At 37.3% G+C, this 24,872-nt stretch overlaps 1 protein-coding gene across 4 annotated transcripts in view; it reads right to left on the bottom strand.

Annotated features, from left to right (window-relative positions):
- Positions 1 to 24,306, bottom strand: part of LOC127683501 (signal-regulatory protein beta-1-like) — a 40,728-nt gene extending 16,422 nt beyond the window's left edge. The window contains exons 1-4 of one of the 4 annotated variants that reach the window (XM_052180796.1): positions 24,163 to 24,306; positions 17,190 to 17,546; positions 9,575 to 9,892; positions 8,777 to 9,109 (exon numbers count right to left, since the gene is read on the bottom strand). In XM_052180796.1, the coding sequence (XP_052036756.1) occupies positions 8,777 to 9,109; positions 9,575 to 9,892; positions 17,190 to 17,546; positions 24,163 to 24,235 (1,081 nt within the window). In that variant the 5' untranslated portion in view covers positions 24,236 to 24,306. The remainder of the gene's footprint in view (positions 1 to 8,776; positions 9,110 to 9,574; positions 9,893 to 17,189; positions 17,547 to 24,162) is intronic. The other 3 variants (XM_052180797.1, XM_052180799.1, XM_052180798.1) reach the window with 3 other exon arrangements.
- Between the last annotated feature and the right edge of the window lie 566 nt (positions 24,307 to 24,872).

The following is a 24,872-nucleotide window of genomic DNA, read 5'->3' as shown; positions in this document are numbered from 1 at the left end:
ATCAACAACAGAAGACAAGAAGTAGAAGAGAGAATCTCAGGTGCAAAAGATACCACAGAAAACATTGACACAACATTCAAAGAAAATGCAAAAAGCTTCTAATCCAAAACATCCAGGAAATCCAGAAAACAATGAGAAGATGAAACCTAAGGATTATAGGTAGAAGACAGCAAAGATTTCTAGTTTAAAGGGCCAGTAAATATCTTCAACAAAATTCTAGAAGAAAACTTCCCTAGCCTAAATAAAGAAATGCTCATAAACATACAAGAAGCCTACAGAACTCCAAAGAGATTGGACTAGAAGAGAAATTCCTCCCATCATATAATAATAAAAACACCAAATGCAATAAACAAAGAAAGATATTAAAAAGGAGTAAGGGAAAATGGTTAAGAAATATATAAAGGCAGACCAATCAGAATTACACTAAACTTCTCACCAGAGACTGGGAAAGTCAGAAGATCCTGAGCAGATGTCATACAGACCCTAAGGGAACACAAAAGCCAACCCAGGCTATTATAACCAGCAAAACTCTCAATCACCATAGATGGATAAATCAAGGTATTCAATGAAAAAAACAAATTTGCACAATATCTTTCCACAAATCCATCCCTTCGAAGAATAATATATGGAAAACACCAAGAAAAGGAGGGAAACTACACACTAGAAAAAGCAAGAAATGAATCTTCTTTTGACAAACTAAATGGAAGAGAGACACACAAATATAACTTGAATTCTAATAAAAAAAATAATAGGAAGCAACAATCACATCTCCTTAATATCTCTTAATGTCAATGGACCCAATTCTCCAATAAAAGACATAGACTAACTGCCTGGATATGCACACAGGACCCGAAATTTTCTGCATACAGGAAACACACCTCAAGCCAAAAGACAGATACTACCTCAGTGTAAAAGGCTGGAAAACAATTTTCCAAGCAAATGGGCCCAAGAAACAAGCTGGTGTAGTCATTCTAATCTCAATTAAAATTGACTTTGAGTGTAAAGTAATCATAAATGATAAAGAAGGACACTTTTATTCATTTATACTCATCAAAGGAAAAATCTACCAAGATGAACTCTTAATTCTAAACATCTATGCTCAAAATAAAAGGGCACCCACATTCATAAAAGAAACTTTACTAAAGCACAAAGTACATATTGCACCTCACAAAATAATTGTGGGAAACTTCAACACCCCACTCTCATCAATGGACAGATCAGGGAAACACAAACCAAATAGAGAAACAGTGAAACTAACAGAAGTTATGAACCAAATGGTTTTAACAGATATCTATAGACATTTAATCCTAAAACAAAAGAATATAACTTCTCAGCACATCAGGGTACCTTCTCCAAAATTGACCATATAAGCAGTCACAAAACAGACCTCAACAGATATAAGAAGATAGAAATAATCCCATGCACCCTATCAGATCACCATGGACTAAATCTGGTCTTCAGTAACAATAAAAACAACAGAGATACACATGGAAAATGAACAACATTCTACCCAGTGATGACTTCGTCAAGGAAGAAATGAAGAAAGAAACTAAAGACTTTTAGAAAATGAAGGCACAACATATTCAAATTTATGGGACACACTGAAAGCACTGCTAAGAGGAAAACTCTTAGCTCTGAGAGCCTCCAAAAAGGAATTGGAAAGAGCATACACTAGCAACTTGACCATACGTCTGAAGGTTCTAGAACTAAAACATTCAAATACACCCAAGAGGAGTAAGCAGCAGGAAATAATCAAACTCAGGGCTGAAATAAACCAAGTAGAAACAACAAGAACTATACAAAGAATCAAACCAACCAGCAGCTGGTTATTTGAAAAAACAAAGAGGATAGATTAAGCCCTTAGCCAAACTAAGCAAAGGGCACAGAGACAGTATCAAAATCCGCAAATCAGAAATGAAAAGGGAAACATAACAACAGATACTGAGGAAATCTAAAAAAGAAATTATCACATTGTATTACAAAAGCCTATACTCAACAAAACTGGAAAATATAGATGATTGGACAATTTTCTAGACAGATATCAAATACCAAAGTCAAATTAAGATAAGATAAACCATCTAAACAGCTCAATAATCCCTGAAGAAATAGAAACAAAGGGTTTAATGCAGAGTTCTATCAGACCTTCAAGAAAGACCTAATACAATACTCTTTAAATTATTCTCCAAAATAGAAAGAGATGGAACACTATGTAATTCATTCTATGAAGCCACAATTACTCTGGTACTGAAACCACACAAAGACCCAAGAAAGAAAGAGAACTTTAGACCAATTTCCCTTATGAATATTGATGCAAAAAAACTTAATAAAATTCTTGCCAACCAAATCCAAGTACACATCAAAATAATCATCCACCACAGTCAAGTAGGCTTCATCTCAGGGATGGTTTAATATATGAAATCCATTAATGTAATCCACTATATAAACAAACTCAAAGAAAAAAATGATCATTTTATCAGATGTTTAAAAATCATTTGAAATAATCCAACACCGAGAGGCACCTTAAGAAGTGCTCAACATCATTAGTCATTAGGGAAATGCAGATCAAAACAACCCTGAGATTTCACCTTACACCAGTCAGAATGGCTATAGTCAAAAACTCAGGAGACAGCAGGTGTTGGCGAGGATGTGGAGAAAGAGGAACACTCCTCCACTGCTGGTGGGGCTATAAGATGGTATAACCACTGTGGAAATTAGTCTGGAGGTTCCTCAGAAAACTGGACATGAGACTTCCAGAGGACCCTGCTATACCTCTCCTGGGCATATACCCAAAGATTCCCCGGCATGCAATAAAGACACATGCTCCATTATGTTCATAGCAGCCTTATTTATAATAGCCAGAAGCTGGAAAGAACCCAGATGCCCCTCAATGGAGGAATGGATACAGAAAATGTGGTATATTTACACAATGGAATACTACTCAGCAATTAGAAACAATGAATTCACAAAATTTTTAGGCAAATGGTTTGATTTGGAAAATATCATCCTAAGTGAGGTAACCCAATCACAAAAGAATACACATGGAATGCAATCTCTGATAAGTGGATATTAATTAGCCCAGAAGCCCTGAATACCCAAGGCACAAATTGCATAACAAATGACTTCCATGAAGAAGTATGGAGAGGGTCCTGATCCTGGAAAGGTTTGATCTAGCATGGGAAGGGAATATAAGGACAGAGAAAAAGGAGGGAGTTATTGGAGAAGGGATGGAGAGAAGAAGATTTATGGGACATATGGGGAGGGGGGATCCGGCAAAGGGGAAATCATTTGGAATGTAAACAAAGAATATAGAAAATAAAAATATTTAAAAAAAGAAATAATACAACACCGCTTAATGATAAAAGTCTTAGAAAGATCAAGAATTCAAGGCCCATATCTTAACATAGTAAAAGCAATATACATCAAACCAGGAGTCAACATCAAACTAAACTGAGAAAAACTTGAAGCAATCCCATTGAAACCAGGGTCTAGACAAGGCTGTTCATTCTCTCCCTACCTGCTCAATAAAGTACTCAAAGTCCTAGCCAAAACAATTGAACAACAAAAGAGGTCAAAGGAATACAAATTGGATAGGAAGAAGTCAACTAATCACTATTTGCATGGGGTATGATAGCATACTTAAATAAATTGAAAAATTCCACCAGAGAACTATTTAAACTGATAAACAACTTCAGCAAAGTGACTAGATACAAAATTAACTCAAACAAATCAGTAGCCTTCCTGTACTCAAAGGATAAACAGGCTAAGAAAGAAATTATGGAAATGGCAGTCTTCCCAATAGTTACAAATAATATAAAATTATCAAGCAAGTGAAAGCTGTGTGACAAGAACTTCAAGCTTCTGAAGACAGAAATTTAATGATGGATGGAAAGATCTCCCATGTTCATGGCCATCTTGCCAAACGCAATCTATGGATTCAGTGCAATCCTCATCAAAATTCTGTCTCCTTTCTTTGTAGAGCTAGAAAGAGTAGCTTCCAAATTTAACTAGAATTACAAAAAAACCCCCAAAAAACAAAACAAAACAGGATAATGAAAACTATTCTCAACAATAAAAGAAGTTCTGGCAGAATCAACACCCCTGAACTCATGCTATACTACAGAGCAATAGTGATAAAAACTGCTTGGTACTGCTACAATGACAGGCAGGAAGATCAGTGGAAAAAAACTGAAGACCCAGAAATGAACGCTCACACCTCTGGCCACTTGATCTTTGATAAAGGAACTGAAACCATCCAGTGGAAAAAAGACAGTATTTTCAACAAATGGTGCTGGTTCAACTGACAGTTAACATGTAGAAGAATGCAAACTGATCCATTCTTATCTCTCTGTACAAAGCTCAAGTCCATGCTCACCAAAGACTTCTGCATAAAACCAGGTACACTGAATATAATAGAAGATAAAGTTGGGATGAGCCTGGAGCACATGGGCACAGAAGAAAATATCCTGAACAGAACACCAACAGCATATGCTCCACTATCAAGAATTTGCAAATGGTACCTCATAAAATTTCAAAGCTTCTGTAAGACACTGTCAACAGGACAAAACAACAAATAAAAGATTGGGAAAAGATCTTTACCATTTCTACATCTGATAGAGGCCTAATAGCCAATATATACAAATAACTAAAAAAATTAGGCTCCAGAGAAGCAAATACCTAAAAAAATGGGATACAGAGCTAAACAAAGAATTTTCAACAGAGGAATACCAGATACCCGAGAAACACCTGAAGAAATGTTCAATATCCTGAATTATCAGGGAAATGTAAATCAAAAACTATCATGACATTCCATCTCATACCAGTAATAATGGCTAAGATCAAAAACTCAGTGAACATCAGATGCTGGACAGAATGTTGAGAAAGAACACTCCTCCACTGCTGGTGGAATTGTTAAGATGGTACAACCACTATGGAAATCAGTCTGGCAGTTCCTCAGAAAACTGGACATGACACTTCTGGAGGACCCTGCTATACCTCTTCTGGGCATATAACCAAAGGATTCCCCGGCATGCAATAAGGACACATGCTCCATTATGTTCATAGCAGCCTTATTTATAATAGCCAGAGGCTGGAAAGAACCCAGATGTCCATCAACAGAGGAATAGATGCAGAAAATATGGTACATTTACACAACTCAGCTATTAAAAACAAGAAATTTATGAAATTCATAGGCAAATGCATGGAGCTAGAAACTATCATCCTGAGCGAGGTATCCCAGTCACAAAAGAACACACATGGTTTGCATTCATTGATAAGTGGATATTAGCCTAAAAGCTCAGAATATCCAAGATACAATTCACAGACAGGTTTTTCAGACATCAATGCAAGGAAAGGCCATTGGTCCTGTGAAGGCTCAATGCCCCAGTGTAGGGGAATGCCAGGTTAATAAAGATGGAGGGGGGGTTGGTATGAGAGGGGATTGGGGATAAGATAGGGTGGTTTTGAATGGGGTAATGAGGAAAGGGGATAATATTTGAAATGTAAATATAGCAACTACCTAATTAAAAAAAGAACTTGGGTAAATTGTTTTGGCCTGTTTCTCTCTTTGCAGAGGATTGTCTTAACTGATATTGCAACATCACTCATTGTACGTAGCCTCATTTCATTAGACACTGGGCTCAAAACCGTGTAAGATCAGTAAAGAAATGTAGGTGAACATCAGGCTGCAAACAAAATTTTGCATGTATTTTTTCAATGCTCTTGACTATAGATGTGATGTATGAATTCCTGCCTTATTTTCCATATGGAGCTTGTAATTGTAAGCTAAACAAAACCTTTCATCTCTTATATTTCTTTTGGTCAGGATATTTTGTCACAGCAACAGAAATAAAACTATATCTTTGTCAGACATCACAGACAAGGAATATTCAATATATCTTGATGGGGTCATTGAAAGAAGCAGACAACCAACTTTATGCATCAGGGTTATAATATAAATTCAATTGTCTACACCATCCTTTTCACTCTGAAACAATTCGCAGTGACCATACCATCTCTCTGAGTAGTTGTGATATCTCTTAAGGTTCCTGCACTGTGATCACCTGTCTCAGTTGGTTAGGCTATCTATTTAGTACATCTCTTGTTATCCACAGTCATCCAGAATGATCTTGATTCCTATATCCACCACAGAGTACATTCTTGGGATTCTCTCCTGTGGTCTGGAGAACAGACTAAAATAGAATAGTTTATATTCTAACTCATAGTTAAGCTCATATAAATGACCTGGTGGTGTTAATATTCATGTAGCCAATGAGTACACTGGGTGTCACTGTTTGTATTAAACAAGCAGGCAACAGTTATACACAAATCGGTAATTCTTTTGCATCAAGTTCTGAAATGGACGCTTCCCACCTCAAGGACACAAAGAAGACCAAGCTACACCAGGAGTAAACAGAATGTAGGAGAGAGTAGCAACAAAACCCAAGGGATAAAAGCTAAACATCAACAGAATAGAATCTATAGCTTGAGCTCAAGGAAAGAAAGTTAACTTTAAGTCATCCTAAATAAGTAAAAGGAGAAATTTTTTCTTTAATAACATACTGTTAGTTTCTTTCTCATAATCACTTCCCCGAGCACAGTTCCTGGTAGCTGACCTGCAATGACTTTCAGCAAGTTTTTCTTACTTTTCCAAGGTCTGATCATGAAGAACTAGTTTTTCTTTTACTTTTTATTTTTCTCATTTTTCTTTTTCTCTTTCTTTTTATTTTTCTTTTTCCCTGTTATTTTTTTTCAGCATCTCTCCAATACTCAAGCTTGTTTTCACTGGTACTATGGCCTGCACTACTTTTTCTCTAACCCTGCTCTCTACCAGTTGTACACCATGTGTCTTAAGACTAATGAAATGCAAGAGAAATAACAAGTTTTCCAAATCAACCCTGTAGCGAAACATTACCATAGAACCTAGACTTTAAAAGTCTATAAAATCTTAGGACAAATTCTAGAAAAGAAGTTTGAAAACTCAGAAAAATGCAAGAAGTTCTCTAAGAGGACCCTGGTCCTGGAAAGGCTCAATGCAGAAATGTAGGGGGATACCAGGACAGGAAAATGGGAAGGGGTTGATTGGGGAACAGGAAGAGGGAAGAGGGCTTATGGGACTTACAGGGAGGGGGGATCCAGGAAAGGGGAAATCATTTGAAATGTAAATAAAGAATATATCAAATAAAAAATTGTTCTCCAAAAGTACCACAGTCAAATAAAAAAAAGTTCTCCAAAAGTACCACAATCAACAATATACCTCATATTGTATGAGTAAAATGACTTCTTATAAACCTTAAGCGAATGTGATTTCAGGAAGAAAATGGATAACATTCTCCATGAAGTACTACATTCAGCAACATACCCATTATCTGATATAACTTTTAGAAACCTTAATGAAAATGTGATTTCATGATTTTAACACATTCAAGTGGATTTCTTGAACTCTAAAGAGGCTAACAGGAAAAGCTGATGAAAATTTAAGTGTGAAAGAAAACTTAATTTTGGTGCACTCAATAGAGTATAAAATTAGTGACAAATTTCAAAATAGTGTCTATTTGAGATCATTGTTGAGAACTACAGTTAATTTCATTGAATGCAGTAAGGACACATGCTCCATTATGTTCATAGCAGCCTTATTTATAATAGTCAGAAGCTGGAAAGAACCCAGATGTCCCTCAATGGAGGAATGGATACAGAAAATGTGGTATATTTACACAATGGAATACTACTCAGCAATTAAAAACAATGAATTCATGAAATTTTTAGGCAAATGATTGGAACTGGAAAATATCATCCTAAGTGAGGTAACCCAATCACAAAAGAATAAACATGGAATGCAATCTCTGATAAATGGATATTAATTAGCCCAGAAGCTCTGAATACCCAAGACACAATTAGCAAAAAAAAAAAAAAAAATGACTTCCATGAAGAAGTAAGGAGAGGGTCCTGATCCTGGAAAGGCTTGATCTAGCATTGTAGGGGAGTACCAGGACAGAGAAAAAGGAGGGAGGTAATTGGAGAATGGGTGGAGAGAAGGCTTATGGGACATATGGGGAGGGGGGAACTGGGAAAAGGGAAGTCATTTGGAATGTAAACAAAGAATATAGAAAACAAAAAAATACATCAAATAAAAATATTCTTTAAAAAAAAGTAGGAAGGAAACATGTTCACATAAATGGATCTTAATCTAATGCAAACTAAAAGCTAGGATAGTAAGAAGCTGAGGAGAAATACTTTACTAGCACGTTTTCCTTTTACCTTGGTGATAGCAGTGCTCCTATAGGCTTTTGATTTGCCTTCATTTCATTAGACCCAATCATGTGATGTGTGTGTATGTGTGTGTGTGTGTGTGTGTGTGTGTGTATGTGTGTATGTGTACATACAGATATCCTGTATCCTGGGAAACTACAGGTTCTTAGGTGACCTGTTGGAATTTTATTCTCATAGGGCACAAATATTCATGGAAAAATCTAAAATGTAATGGAGTCAGCAAAGATATGGCAAAGGAAAGACATGAATTTAAGGATGTTCACAAATATTAGTTAAAACAGGGAAGTGGCAAGATATTAGGATTTGATGATACTTTACTTTCTAACTTATTTAATGTATTAGTGGAAAGATGTATGAGTCTTGTGAGACATTTGTAATGAAATGTGATGGTAACATTTTACTTTGTAGTTGTCAATATAATGCTACAATAACCATGAATGCTGCCTTTTACATAAAAAAATGAAGCCTGAATTATGCTTAGCCATAAAGGTAGCCATGGTGGACACCTCACCAGACATTGTAGCAATACCTTGCTCCTTCTGATATTCAGTGACCACCACAGTATGGATTTCAATGGCTTCTGGCTGTCCATCATGTTCAACATGGCATGTGAGTACCATGTCTGCCTCAAGGGCAGATATGTTCACCAAGAGCCAGCTGGTTGAGTTGTAAGTTCCATCCATGTTTTCTATACATCTTAAAGATTCTTCTCTGTGGAATATATTACCATTCTGTAACCAGGTCATGTGAAAGCTCCGAGGATAGAACTTCTGTACCTGGCAGGTGACATTTATCAAATCCCATACCATTGTTGGCTGCTGGCTGATATCCAGGGTGGGTGAAACTGAAAAGTACAAACAGAAGATGAGATAGATGGGACTGAGGCACAGACAGACTCCAGCAAAGATCTAAATGCTAAGGATCCACCCTTGTTGTAAATGCATTATGTGTACAAAATGAGTGTTTGGTTCAGTTATGAACCAATGCTAAGTACAGATCCTCACACACAAGCACTTGGGTCGTGGTGGGGCAAGGATACTAATGAGTGAAATTTACAAGAATAATTCTTGGGTATACTAGGGAAAAATAAATGCCTAAATATGCTGCATATGATATATGTAGTTCAAAATTAGAATAGGCTTAATTTCTTCTGTAAAAATAATTGCAATTCCTTTTAATGTAGTAATCACACTCTATGACTACCACCAACCCCTATTCCCCTGGATAGTATATCCAAGTGCTTGCTAGGAATTATGAACAAACCATTCTGACCAGGAATGAGATTGAGATAGGATTCAGAAACATCTACCTCGAATGATGTCAGAGAAGTTAGCACTCCCTCTGAGAGATCCTCCATCTAAGGTGATATGGGCCACCTCACAGATGATCTGAGAGTAGACATCCCTAGATTCCAGTACCACCTGTGCTGTGCTGAAGACTCTATAGGAGACATTGTTTCTTTCAGGTTCCACAGTAGTTTCCAAGTGAGAGAGCTCTTTTCCATTTTTGAACCACTTCAGTGTGAGGGTCTTAGGAAAGAATCCGTAGGATCTGCATGTAAAGCTCACTGTTTGTGGAGGGACAGCTCTGGCTGCAGGACCCAAGACCGTAGGGGGAGATGGTTTAGCTATAAAGTAGCATATAGACAAAAATGTGATTTTGATAGCCACTACTGATGACATAACATTGTTATCAACTTTCCTAGATGTTCCCAGCATCATCATTTACTGTCAGATTGGGATTCATACCAGAGCTTGAGGCAACTAAGGATCTGCTGGACTTCCATGTCATACCTGTGTCCAAGCAGCAGATACTAAGTATTCATCCTCCACAATGTTTTTTCCTCCATCTTTTGTCTAGATCCTTCTGTGCTATCCAATGTTCTGTGACTCCACAGAATAGCAAAGATACCAAGACAAGTTAGGTCAAGGCCAGGTACAATTCTAGGCTTTAGGCCAAGGAAGGCAATTACCAATGTATTTCAAATTTAATATAATTTATTTCTTCTGATTTCTTCATGAAACCTCTATACTCTAAGGTAAATATTTCTATATTTATAATTATTGTAAACCAGAAAATTACACATATAACAGAACTGTCATAAAACTGGAACCTTTCCTCATTCCCCTTGTTTCTCCTTTCTTTTCTTTTCTTTTCTTTTCTTTTCTTTTCTTTTCTTTTCTTTTCTTTTCTTTTCTTTTCTTTTCTTTTCTTTTCTTTTCTTTTCTTTTCTTTTCTTTTCTTTTCTTCCTTCCTTCCTTCCTTCCTTCCTTCCTTCCTTCCTTCCTTCCTTCCTTCCTTCCTTTCCTTCCTTCCTTCCTTCCTTCCTTCTTTCTTTCTTTCTTTCTTTCTTTCTTTCTTTCTTTCTTTCTTTCTTTCTTTCTTTCTTTCTTTCTTTCTTTCTTTCTTTCTGAATCTAAAAACTGAATTTAAAATCGAGAGCCTAATCATCTGTAATTTCATTGATAGGTTTCAATTGTACTTAACCTGTAGTAAAAATCAGAGACCAACCTCTATCACTGAAGCCAGATTTGGTTCTTTTTCAAACCGGTAATTTCAAGGGAAACAGAGTCAAGCCTGTTGATCAGACAGAAATAATCTCTAGTGTTAAAATCACACATAGTACTATATTGTTGGGAGGAAGTAAGTATGCCTTGTAGATGTCATGTGCTATGTTTATTTTGTATAACAGGCTGCATTTCACGATTATCATACACAATTGTATTGATACATATATGATTCCTTCTTAAATGATCAGCCAGTCAGGAAGGTAAACAAGTGCTTTTTGAAGTCAGTCTATGTAAACACCACCACAAGTAATGTTCATACAGGTATAAGGGATTATAGCCAATCACAATATATTAGGAGTTGCTGGCTGATTGTACACTAATGAGATTCTAGTAAGATTATAATCAGAATGTATGTAGTTGGAGAAGTTACACAGGTTAAAGTCAAAATTCATCAGAAATTAAACAGGTGGTTAACAAACTCCTTTTCTTTAACTAATATGCTTCAGTGTCTCCATTGATGCAACTCTGGACTATTTTAGCATGATCTGATAGGCCTTGCTCTTTTCCATTATCCTCTGTACCTTTCTGAAAGCCATTATATTACATTCCTAAAGCTAGCCACCAAGCTGCAGTACCTTATTTGGTCACTTTCTCCTCCTGAGGCTGACTATCAAGGTCCAGCTATCATGATGTCCAGAAGTTAGAAGCCCCCTTTTGGCTCGGCAATTAATATTCCTGATTAAAATTAAGCACTTCATCTTAACACAGGATTTTCAGTTTTACCTAGATTAATTATCATTTTCCTACATGTCACACCTGTCTACTCTCCAGAGGTAGTTCTTTCTTAGCTGGGATAAAGACTCCTTCCTCCCCTCTTCCCTTTCCCCTTCTCTGTCACGCTCCCCTCTATCTATTGTCTTTGTCTCTTATTTACTTACCTCTTTACCTCTGGGAAAAATAAATTTCCTTTGGACCTATAGGTAGGTTTTGAAGGGGTCCTGAGCTGATACTTTCTCTATTACCCTTCCATAAAAACTTGATTAAAAAATCTCAGCCAAAGAGAAGCACTTAAAAAGGATCACAGTCCTTAGTCATTTGGGAAATGCACTTACACTAATCAGAATGCCTAAGATAAAAAATTCTGGCAACAGTACTTGGTGATAATGTAGACAAAGAGGACACTCCTCCATTCCTGGCAGGATTGCAAATAGGTACAACCACTCTGGAAATCCATCTGGAGGTTCCTCAGAAAATTGGAAATTGATCTACCTGAAAACCCAGCTCTAACATTCTTGGGCATATATGCAAAGATGCACCAATATGCCATAGAGCACATGTACCACTATGTTCTTAGCATCCTTATGTGTGATAGCCAGAAGCTGGAAACAACCCAGATGTCCCACAATGACAGAATGGATGGAGAAAATGTGGTTCAATTACACAATGGAATACTATTCAGTTATTAAGAAAGAGGACATCATGAGTTTCACAAACAAATGAATGGAACTAGAAAATATACCCAGTGAGGTAACTGAGACCCTAAAAGACATGTAAGGTATCTACTCACTAAGAAGTTAGTATTAGTCAAAAAAGTTCAGAATACCCAGGAGGTGGTTACCACTGTGCTTGAATTAGGGAAAGGCTGGAAGAATCTGAGGAGGACAACCCCATAGGAAGACCAGCAGTCTTAACTAATGTGGATCCAGGATTTCACTCAGACACTGAGCCATAAACCAGAAGATAAGAAGCCAAAGTGCATAAGTGAGGATGCCTCAATTCCAATTGGGAGAGCGAAGAAAGCAATCAGGGGAGGCAGAAGGAGGAAGGGACATGGGTGGGAGAAGAGATATGAAGGGAAATAGGGAGAAATGGTCAGGTATGTAAGGGGAGGGGAGTGAAGCCCTGAGGGCCAGCAGAAAGAATAGAAACAGAAAACCTCAAGAGTTAGGGGGATCACTCTAGGATATACCAGAGACCAGGGAGGTGAGAAATGCTCAGGACTCAAAGGGAGGTATCTTAGATTAAATGTCCAACAGTGGGTAGAGGGAACTTGTAGAGTTTACTTACAATAGAAAGACAGTGCATCAAGTAAAGAGATAGGGTTACCATCTCACAGTCAAAAACTCTGACCCAGAATTTTCCTGGCTGAAAGTACTTCAGGGACAAAAATGAGGAAGGGACTGAGGAAAAGAAGGATCTGTGACAGACCCAAATTGGGATCCAGCTCGACGGGAGGTTCCAAGGTCTGACATATTACTGGTGCTATAGTGTCCTTTCAGATAGGAGCCCAGAATGTTTGTCCTTAAAGAGATCCAACAAGCTGCTGAAAGAGTCAGCTATAGATATTTACCAGTGGATGAAAGGTCGTGACCACTGTGGTTGAATTAGGGAAAGGCTGGAAGAATCTGAGGAGGACAACCCCATAGGAAGACCAGCAGTCTTAACTAATGTGGATCCAGGATTTCACTCAGACACTGAGCCATAAACCAGACAGAATATACTGGATGCTATGAGGTACCTGACACATGTACTACTGAGGACTCCTTGGTCTGGCCTAAGTTAGAGAAGATGTATCTAACACTAGAGAGACTTGAAGCCACGGGAGTGGAGAGGTCTGATGTGATAGGGAGAAGTGAGTTCATCCTCTAGGAGACTAAAGAGGAAGAATGGGATAAGGAACTGTTGAATAGCAGAGCAGGAGGAGGATAACACCTAAAGTGTAAAAACAGATATAATAATAATAATTAATAATAATAATAATAATAATAATAATAATATCCTCAGCCTAGAAAGAGGAAAATGAAGATAGAACCTCATGGCTAAGTGTGTGCACAGAAGTCCTCCTCATTACTGTCGTTGTTACTAGTTTGGAATTACATGCTCATTTTTTAACCCTTTGTGTGCACAAAATGCCCTACAGAAACAATAATATGTGTCTCTGCTTTTTTCCTAGAATTACCATGAAAATCCTACATGAGCAGAAGGTTTTACACCTTGACATCCTCCTTTAACTTAGTGATCTTTTCACTAAGTTCCCCAGTGGCTTTTATAGTATAATCACTTCCTCCAGATGGGCTAATTATATAGATGACTATGAGATGGGAGAAACACAGAGGTATTGTTGACTTTCTGTATTATTAACATAGATTTCTAAGTAAAGAGGAGTAATTTCTGGCCCTAGAAATTGTTCTAATGCAAACACATGCAATATAGGAAAGATTTGCCATGACATTAGAGTTGTGGAGGACTCTCACTTGTTTGGACCTTAGGGACCAGGGATCTACTCAACAAAAGCTGTCTCTAGCACACTACCTGGGTTTTAGGGGATTGTGTGGAGCAGAATAGGTCTTGTTGTTCTGAAGCATAAGTGGTTGACATGCCTCAGCTTGGTGTCCTCACAGGTCTATCAAAGAAGTAATCCCAAATATCTCCTTTGCCTCCAATCATGTATATGAAATTTCAGATGCTAAGAGTCATATCAGAACAACTAAAGGAACATGGACCTGGGATTTCTCTCAGTTTCCCAGGAAATTCCAAATGTAGCCAGATGAAGAGCTGCCAATCATATCCTAACTTCATGTCAATGAACCGAAAGACTACAAAGAGAAAGTGGAACGATCAAGTTCACGTGACCCAATAGTAGCACACTAACAATGATGAAACACTTCCTAGCAGTTAGTGGTTTCTCTAAGCATGTTATATGACATCAATCTTTCATTAGGATAAGTCTTTGTTCTGTGCTAGCAGGGAGATAGCATCATGGGAGTACTTTGTGTTGAAGATTGTGTCCTGTATACATGTAAGGAGTAGCAGTGCCAGGATGCATATCCCGGCATTTAGATTTTATCCTCCTCTCTGAAGACCACTTCATTCTGATGCTCCTAATGACCTTGACACTACCAGCCAAGAATATGTGCATATTTTGTCTTTCTTTAAGGAACACCTCCTGTTGACCATGGCTGTCATCATCACAAAACAGGAAACTGAGCATTGTACAGAGAGGTAGATTTCTCAACCCATGCCTTCCTAATGCCAAACACTCACTGTTTCTCTGGGTAGTCATAGCACCCTCAAAATGGATACATGCATACTGATTCTACAGAAGGAAAACTAAGGGTCAGGTTCAATGATGTGTCCAAGGTTTTACAATTACGATATACCACCTGTGTTTTGATATGCTGTTGTGTTTGGTGATATACACAGGCCCAGTCTTTCCCTCTGAAGGATCTGTGATCATTACCATGGTATACATGATATTGAGGCCAAAATTAAAACTTGTATTTACTATTGTATCTCAGAAGCATTTCCTGTGACTTCACATTCATTTCCCAAAAGAAAGCTGCTGTCCTCCACTGAAGCCATCCCACTGACATTGTTCTATTTCTACTCTAAGGATCTAACTTGAGGAATTCTCTACTAGATCTTTGTTCCAGGTAGCTCTGGGCACAAAGAGGCCCAGATACCTGCATATCCTGATGCATTATTCACATTTTCAATAATGGAAACAGTTGTCAGCTCTGTTCCATGGTTGATGTTCAGAGAATATGTAGGAAGAATAGCATGTGTGCAGTGTTACTGTATGAGGCAGAGAGTATAGTCAACACTTGCCTCTTCTTTATCTGTTCACATGTTCCATGAACCTCAGGTTCTTCTCTAAAAGGAAGAAGTGGCATCACTTTTATAGAACATGCTTATGGAGAAAATGATGTAACAGAAATATAGCATATAGCAATCGCTATTTGATGCCCCTCATTCCACCAACATTATCATTAATAGCATCCTTGTAACAAATAGCATGCTGATGAACCTAGTATCATTGGAAGCTATGGACTATATCTTACCTCAATCACTTGCTGGTTGGGATTTCCTATACTTTGCATTGCATAGAACTTCTGTTTCCTTGTTCATGATATGTATGAATTCAAGTTAAACCCTTTATTCTTGTTTCTTATTAATGAATGTTTATGAGAAAATTTGTTACACAACACCCAAGTAGGAAAATGGCAACATCCTTATAATCTAATTCACTCTCAAATGCTCAAGCCCTCCTATAGAGATGGCACATTTCTTCATGGCCAGGGTGGTGAATATAAGAGTAGGTCCACTCTAGACCTATGTAGCTGCCAACTACTAATGACTAACTACTCGTTTAGTAGTCAAAAATTAAAATAAATCAAACATTCATGCCCTGCACTATTAAATATGGTATCTGTAGTTGGGGCACTATAATGCTTTGTTTCTAATAGCAAACAGCCTTGACAACCATAAGGGGTGAGAGTATTTTTGACATTTGGGTTGTTTTCTGATAATTATTGCATATTAGAATCTGAGTTTGAGGAAAGCCTTGAAACTTTGAAGGCAGCGATGAATGAAAATGCTGGCTGGGTTCATGAAATTCTGATTCAATATCTCTTGTGCATCAGGTACTTAAGTGGAGATGATGTCTCCTGCTTGGATGGCAAGAAGTTGGCCAGGAATGAGAGGTGGATTCCACGACAGATCTCAAGAATAACTGACTACATAGTCATAGATAGGCACTGGCACACAGGGCTCACATCTCTAATAGGATTGGGCTGAATAGTATGACTGTCCTTTATGCTGTAAAATTCTAAAATTAAGACCTAGATAGCAGACTTCATGCTTTAGAGTTTAAGTCAAAACTTAAAATGAGTATCTGGCTGCCTCGGCTGGTGATTTACTATGATCCACATGGAGCTTTCCTCCAGGTAGTAAGTCAACATTGGCACAAACCTCCTGTGCCTGTGAGAATAGGTCTCTCATATAAAATGTTCTCTGACAGTCCCAAGCCAAAGGCCTAACTTCCAGCTAACATCTAAACCAGTTATGAGAAATTCCACAGGTAATATGGGCATACCTGAAATTTTCAATGTGCTGTGAATGAAGAAGAAATAAGAAAACATACCCTGCCCTGGATCTGTCATTTTCTGCTCTGACATAATTTCCATTTTGGGAAGGAGGAGACATAAATCTTTAGTAAAATGTTCCTGCTTGGCAGCTTCCTTCTCTGTTGATATCAAGAGTTAAATATGGCATGTCTATGCTGCAGGTTGTTTGAGCAGAAATAGAAGACTTAATCTGGTATCAATTACACTATGGTGTCAGTAGGCCTGGTCTTACCCTGTCCCTAGATAAGGCAATCATCTTTCTCATGGTCTTTCTACAGCCACTAATATGAGAGACATTGAGAAATATAAATTCAGCAGAGTAGATAGACAAATGTATGAATTTACACCCATTTCCAATAAGGGGAAACCTCTAACACATAGCATGTCCTCTCTTCTTCTCAACTTCCTTGGTCCAGAGATAGGGTAAAGTGAACCTATGAGGTTCCTCTACTTGTTGTTCCCAGAGTATTGGACAAATCGAGGATGAAAAGGAAAATGTAGTACTTACCAAGTATGGACAACTCAGTGCCACTTCCAGACTGAATCTCAATATCAGGCTCTATTGATCCTCTCTGGAACTTCACACAGTAATAGATACCGGCATCAGCAAGGGTGACATTAGTGATATGGATGGTAAAATCCAGGTTGTTTCTCTTTGTAGTATCTGCAACGCTTGTTATTCTGGGGAAGTGTTCTCCTGTGAAACTATATATCAAATGTCGACTCTGTCCCACACCCTTGAACCACCTGGTGGGCCCCACAGGAAACAGGGATGTCACTGTGCAGTTCAGAGTGGTTGAGTCTCCAACACCAACAAAACCTGATTTCTTAGGCTGAATCACCTTCAGCTCTCGGTTAGCTGCTCCTGCAAAAATCATTGGTTAGAGCTCATCCTATTGGAATGCCATAGGCTCCTCACATTTGTGATAAAAAAAACTGTTACTCACTACAGCTCAGCATGTAAATGAGCATTCTTCTTCTTCTTCTTCTTCTTCTTCTTCTTCTTCTTCTTCTTCTTCTTCTTCTTCTTCTTCTTCTTCTTCTTCTTTTTTATTTTTGGGGGTGTGGTTTCAAGACAGGGTTTCTCTGTGTAGTCCTGGCTGTCCTGAAACTCACTCTGTAGACCATGCTGGCCTCAAACTTAGAAATCCACCTGCCTCTGCCTCCCAAATGTTGGGACTACAGGCATGCACCACCATGCCCAGTAAACATTGTTCTTCTAACTCAGGCATTTTTAATACAAGAATATAGTACAGAAAGGGAAATGGAAGTCAATAAAGAAAATGTGATACAGCTACATGATTGAACACTGCACAGCTATGAAAACCAGAGACATCATGAATTTTGCAGGTCTTCCATTCAGAAAATTGTCTTCAATGAGTTCAAGAATATTTCCTAAATTTGTGATGACTTAAGATTCATCCCATGGGCAAGCACTATTCTATTAAACTATTAAGGATACTGTTATGCATACAGACAGTTAATATTACCCTCTGAGAGGCTCCATCAAGCAGCTTACTCAGACAAATACAGACACCCACAGCCAAACAGTGGATGGAGCTTGGGAACTCTTAGGGAAGAATAGGAAGAAGGATTTTATACCCCAAAGGGGATAGAAACTCCACAGGAAGAACAGCAAAATCAACTAACCTGGACCCTTGGTGCTCTCAAAGTCTGAACCACCAAGTGAACACATGGGCTGAACCTAGGCCTCCTCATACATATGTAGCAGGTATGAGCTTAGTCTTCATGTGGGCATCAAATAATTGGAGTGGGGACTGTCCTAAAAGTTGTGGCCTGTAAATGGGATAAGTTCTACTAGCTGGACTACCTCAGAGGAAGAGAAATCATCTAGCCTCACAGAGACTGAAGTGCTAGGGTGGGGTCGTATCTAGGGGGAACCTATCTGCTCACAGTCAAGGGAGGGGGGACCTGAAAAAGATACTGGGAGGGAGTGACCAGGAGGGAAGCAGTGAGCAGGATGTAAAATGAATAAGTAATGAAGAAAGTAAATTTTTAAAAAAGAACACTGTATTTGATCTGAGGTGATTTGATTATGAGGGGACTCCCTTTTATATGTAGTGCCCATAGAAAATATGGCTTATTGAGCAATTTCAACTTAAAAAATTAGAAAATGATCATACAATCAATTTTATGGAAAGGGTAAAGGCCCTTAAAAAGGAAATGAATAGATGAAATGGAATGGAATGAACTAAAAATAATTGTTCTAATTGAGGGAACACAGACCTAAAAAGACATACATAATATGTACTCACTTATAAGTGGATGTTGCCCATCGAACAAATTGTAATCACAGTACAATCAAAAGACCTGGATAGGGTGAGTCAAAAGGAGGGCTCAAAGAGTGACACATGAATCTCTCTGGGATGGGTAAATAAAATAGATCTGAGAAAACTTTAGGGGTGGGGTAAATATGATAACAGGAGGGATCAATGGTGGTAGATAAAGGGGGTATATTAGATGATAAACTGGAAGTTGGAGGCATTTAGGGTATGAGGTAGAAACCTATCAATGGAAATGTCCAGGGATTAGGGATGGTGAGCCTAGCCAAGATTAGTAATAAGGTGGACTATGGAGTCTAATATGCCATCACGTATATGCTATGTGTGTTCTTAAACAATAAGAACTTTGTTTAAATTTATTAATTAAAATATATTGCAATATATTTTACAACATATTATATGTAGTATAAAATGCTCTCTGGAAGAGCAGGAACTCTTACTAATTTTAATATAATAGTTTTCTATAATATTTGTAGCTTCACATAAGAGGTATTTATTATTTTATCATGTGTGGTTCAGATGTTCAATTCAGTGAGTCAGGTCAATGACTATAAGGTCACATATCCTGTGTCCAGGTCGCCCAGTTTCTGTCCTTGCACACGGCATGGTCTACTGAGTGTACTCTCCTATGTCATCTGTCTTCCCATTACTGGATCCTGTGTTCTCATTAACTGTGACTTTCATAACTCTGTAAATTCAGACTACTTCTTGCCTGGTTGTAGATGATCAGGAAAGACAATACTCTTATATAGTATAGTAGCAGCCAATATACTATACTACTTGACTAAGACTATACAATCTTCACTTAAAATATGGAAAGAGCCAAGTGAAAGTATGGAAAAGTGGTAAAGAAAGTGAAGTGTCTGTGTAGCAAAATAAGAACACAAAACCAAGAGAACCTATAAGTAGGAACCAAATAGTGTTGGGGAGTCAAGATATATGGCAACTTAGACATTCAATTTACAAGGGATAGAAAGTATTTGAGCATTTTGTAAAAAACTACAAATAATGGATGCAATACCATTACTTAGTCAGAAGTTGAGGGATAATTGTCAAAAACAATGAAGAAAATAATTTGAAGTATGAGCATATTATTGAAAAATATTATCTCACATCTACCTAGTTTGATAAAATAGAGGTATAAATATTACATTGTGAACTAATTCATTTGATATAAGCTCAAAGATAGTCACATTAGCACATATTATAATCCAACTGACAAAGCAGACTACTAACTAAAGGCTGAAAGCAGCTAAGGACAAGATTCATCTCTTTCAAGATATGTAAAGTGATATGAACACAGATCATTCAGAAATGATGACATCCAGAAAGCAGTGAGATTGTGTGTTTATCAAGTAAAGAAAATGCATCCAAAATTTAAATAAATCTATGGATTCTATATATGACAACACTATTGAATCAACACAAGAAGAAAACATGCTGTTCAAAGTTAAATATTTCAGTTCATTAGGAAGATACCTGCTTTGTAAGGAATGCTGAAATAAAGGATGCCATAGAGTAAGCGTAGAAATGAAAGACAATATAGCTTCTGGCTTAGAAGGATTTTTAAATTTTCATAAATCATGCTGACTCCATTTGTTTTTGGGTAATGTTGGCTCTAATCTTCCACCTTTGTGGCATCCATTAAAAATTTTAGATCAGGCTCCACAAAATTAGCTGATGACAAGTATGAGGGAGAGCCTCAGACTATACAGTCCCTATTGGGTCTGAAACCTATTAGGGACTTATCGGGTCTGAAAGACCTATTAGGTCTTATGGGGAAACTCAGCTTCCCTAGGTAACTGAAGGCAAAAGCAAAATGAAATTCAAAATGTAAAAACTTTGTGCAATCAGCTAATGCCAGATCTAATGTTTATGAGCATACTATTAGGAAACTAACTGATGAAAAGCTAACATATGATTAAAAGTGACAGAATGAATTGCATTGTATGAGCATATGTGGTAATTTATATTTGGGCATAAGTATTTACACAACACTAATATTGTCAAAGTTCTATGATTTGTTTCAACTGGAAATCCCAGATATTTGTGTCAAAATACCATAGAAATTAAAACATCTTACTAGCTTTTGGACTAAGATAACATAAAAAAACTGAAAAAGAAAGCAACTCTTAAAAGTTCATGCACTTATAGTATCAAAGAACAGCATTGTAACTTGAAATATTATTTAGCACTAGAATTTATAGTATGAAACAGGAATGAAGCACAGAGTAGAAAAATAGTACGAGAGCTGTCTGTACTAGTAGAATTATCTAGAAATAATACATGTGTAGTAACAGTACCTCTGTAATATTTTTATTAGCATAGATTCTCTATCCAAATTAATAACAAACAAAATTACAAAAATGTTTTTAACACTTATAAAATACTTTGATAAATTTAATTCTATAAAGGTACAATGGTAAATATGGGGAACTGTGAATATCAATGACACATGTCCAGGACCCATGCCAACTGTTAGGAAGAACTAAAGCATTATCCAGAAGCACTTTCAGGAAACCCATTACTGAAGTTAAGGAACTCATCCAGGGAGGGTCTACAATATTGCCTGTCTGGGTTGAGAGTACTGGAAATTAACCTAAGTATCCAGATATCTGTGCAGTTTCATTTGCAGTGAAGATTTGAGAATCTTAGCTAATTCTTTTTGCATGGATGTGAGCAATTATATGTAGTGGGAGCATCCAATTATTACAGGCTTCAGCTGATATAAGAGGACCAGCTGGAGATTTACAGCAGCTGAACTTGGGAGAATCCTCTCCATCATTTCTATTTCATCCCCAGTGCCCAGAATGCAATAGCTCTGTACTATGTAAGCCATTGAAGTGTTTCTAACTTTAGGCTAGTTGGATGGGTGAATGTCAAACTGCACAGTGTGACTATTCAGCTTACCCAGAAGAACATTCACAGCAACATGTCAGGCTCTGGAGTGCTCCAAAGGTGCATGAGAAAAGTGTTTCACCTCAGAAAGAGTAGAGTGCATTTCATAAGAATAAGAGTCACATATTTTTTTTCTTACTGCAAAGGTTATGTGGCCCTCAATGTGGGCATGTGTTAATACTAGGACCAAGAACCTTCCTGCATTTAGCCTTTCATTCTATCAGGCCTGCAAGAGTCTGTGTTCAATTATAGGATAGAAAAAATTCAGTTAAAGTGCCACCTTAGGCTACAGTGCTTCTTTGTTCCAAGCCTGCAGTGGTTCCCATACTCATGGACTGAAAGCTCTGTCCAAGATCATGGCAGGAAGCTATGTGGCAAAGGTTATTTCCTTCAAATATGTTGAGGCCGTCAGTGAAGTTCTTCCAGAAGGCTAGGCCTCATGATTCACTCTCACATTTTCTTTTCATCTTTTTTCTCTGTATCTTTTTTTTTTTTTATCAATTTTCCTCTTCTCAGTGATGCTCACCCACCCCAACCTGCTTTCAATATCTATGTCACTAAATAGCTTGTATTTCATCTTTTTTCTTAGTTATTGTTTTCACTAATAAAATTTAAGATATGCATGTGTGAGTTTGTCTCCACTGTTATTCTCTAGTGCCACACATGTTCCTAGAACAGCCTCTAGCCCCTAGTGAGTATCCAAAAATTATCTTTTCTATGTCTAATTTGTTTAGTGTGATATCTTCCTGTGTCATTGGAATCCATTTTAACTTGTTAATCTATGGAATAGAAACCAAGTTCCCCATGAGAATGGCATTTTCAAGAAAAACTTTTGGCATATAGCGATGAAGATCCCTGGAAAAGAAAGTCATTGATCCTGTCCTCATTTCACATTAGAGATCTTGAGATATGTGAATCAAAGTTTCTGGGAAGAGTTATTGCTAATCCCATGACTTCTGCTAGACAGCCCGAGTACAAACTGTATCTCTAGACATTGAAATTAATGTTGTTTGTGCTTCTAATTCTTTTTCTATGTTGTGTCAGTATGAAAAGATCATTAGCATTTAGTTGAATTGAAAAATATCTAGGATGAGCAATTTAAGTGAATTAATATTTCCTCTGGCTCATTGTTTCAGAGTTAAGTGTTCTGAAGATTGTCTTTCCATTGGTCTCAGTTTAGACAGAGCCTCATCATAATGATAGTGTATGATATAACATCTCATAGTGACAGAAAACACTGAGTTGCAAATGTGGATGCATTCAAAAGCATGTCCCTCCTACTCCCTTAGTCCTAACATTTTAAATACTCAATCATCTTTTAAAGTGGTAGCATTATCTGTTGAAAAGATTTTAACACATAAAGATTTTGATATATTTGAGATTCAGTGAATAATATTTGTGCTAAACATCTTTCTAGGATTGAAGCAAATTTCTACAATAATTTGACCAATAAAAACAGAAGTTGCTGGGAATTGAACTCAGGACCTCAGTCTCCCACCTGCCCCATCCACACCACACAAATTTTTGAAATTATGAATAAAATTTTCTTCGCTTTGAAATTGGTGCAAATGGTATTGTTTTAAGTAAACCATATGTACTTAAAAAAAAGCAGAAGTTGTGGTACATATCACAATTCAGAATGTCTAATTCGCTGTCAGTCCTGTTGCACTGAACCCTAGAGGGAGACAGATAGTTGTGCTAGAAGTGCAGCATCAAGGAAAGCAAGTTTGGAACATGGTGCATAAAAAGAACACAGCAAGGATACACAATCTTCTTCATTGTGATATTTCTCTTCATACTTTGTCTGTTTATTGTTATGATCTTTGTTCAGGTAAGATATAGACTGAGAGATTTGTATTTAAAATTTTTGGAACATACAGATATAAATGAGCTTGTGTGTGTGTGTGTGTGTGTGTGTGTGAGAGAGAGAGAGAGAGAGAGAGAGGGGGGGGGGGGAGACATAGACAGAGACAGAGACAGAGACAGAGAGACAGAGAGTTGAAACAACAAGAAACTATGGAGAAACTATGGGTTTTGAAAAGAAGAGCAAGGAATTGATGTAATTATTAGTTTCAGAAACTATAAAAATTGGTAAGCTCCATAAAGTGCTAAAATCATCCGCAAGACTTATCTCTTTCTGGAATCTCAGATGCAGTGAGAGTGTAATCAGGACATTTTAAAACTAAGACTTACAAATTTAGATGGCATAACAGCTCAGTCAAAATGGAACTTCTGGCTGCTAAGCCCAGATCTAAAGTTTTGGAGTCAGTACATCCTTACCTTTAGGTCTCAGCAGTAGAATCAATAGCAGGAAGCTGTGACAAATGTGTGTCCAGGAGTTTCGGAGAAGCATGGTTGGGATTAAGAACCCTGTTGTGCTTAGAATCTGTTCTCATGAGATCCCAGGTTCTTATGTAAAGAAAAAGGAAGTGCTGTGGCTTATTCTATATACGGGTTATACCAATTCTATGTGAAAACAGGAACCATTCTGCTTATTTTGAAATAGATAAACAGTGTTGCATGAATCGCCCAGGAAGGAGTTATTTATTATTGGTTTTCAGACAAACTCAGATGCATAACATAATCCTTTCTCCTCTTGAACCAGAGCTGGATCTTTGTTGTCTCAAATATCTTGTCTTGGTAATACATCAGTTAAAAGTCAGTACAAAACACTTTCCCAGACACCTAATTGTTGATTTGTGCCATATTCTTTCTTAGTATCACATAAAAGTCCTAAATTGGGCCCATATAATATTTGTAAGAGAAGCTCAATTCTGGGATAAACCAGCTGTTCTCTTGAAATGATCTTTTGAAAATCATTTACTAATACAGATATCAGTAATATATCTGATATCTGTAATTGGTAAATATAATCCAAGTGACACTTAGGCATCTTTTTGCCTACACAAACACATTAAATTATGTTATAATTAGTATTATTTGCTAGCCTTTCACAGGGAAAGCAAATCTCTAGGAACATCTTTGAGAAA

This window comes from Apodemus sylvaticus, chromosome 4 (genome assembly GCF_947179515.1).
Source record: "Apodemus sylvaticus chromosome 4, mApoSyl1.1, whole genome shotgun sequence".
Taxonomy (NCBI): domain Eukaryota; kingdom Metazoa; phylum Chordata; class Mammalia; order Rodentia; family Muridae; genus Apodemus; species Apodemus sylvaticus.
The sequence above is the reverse complement of the archived record's forward strand: the minus strand, read 5'-3'. Positions and strand labels throughout refer to the sequence as shown.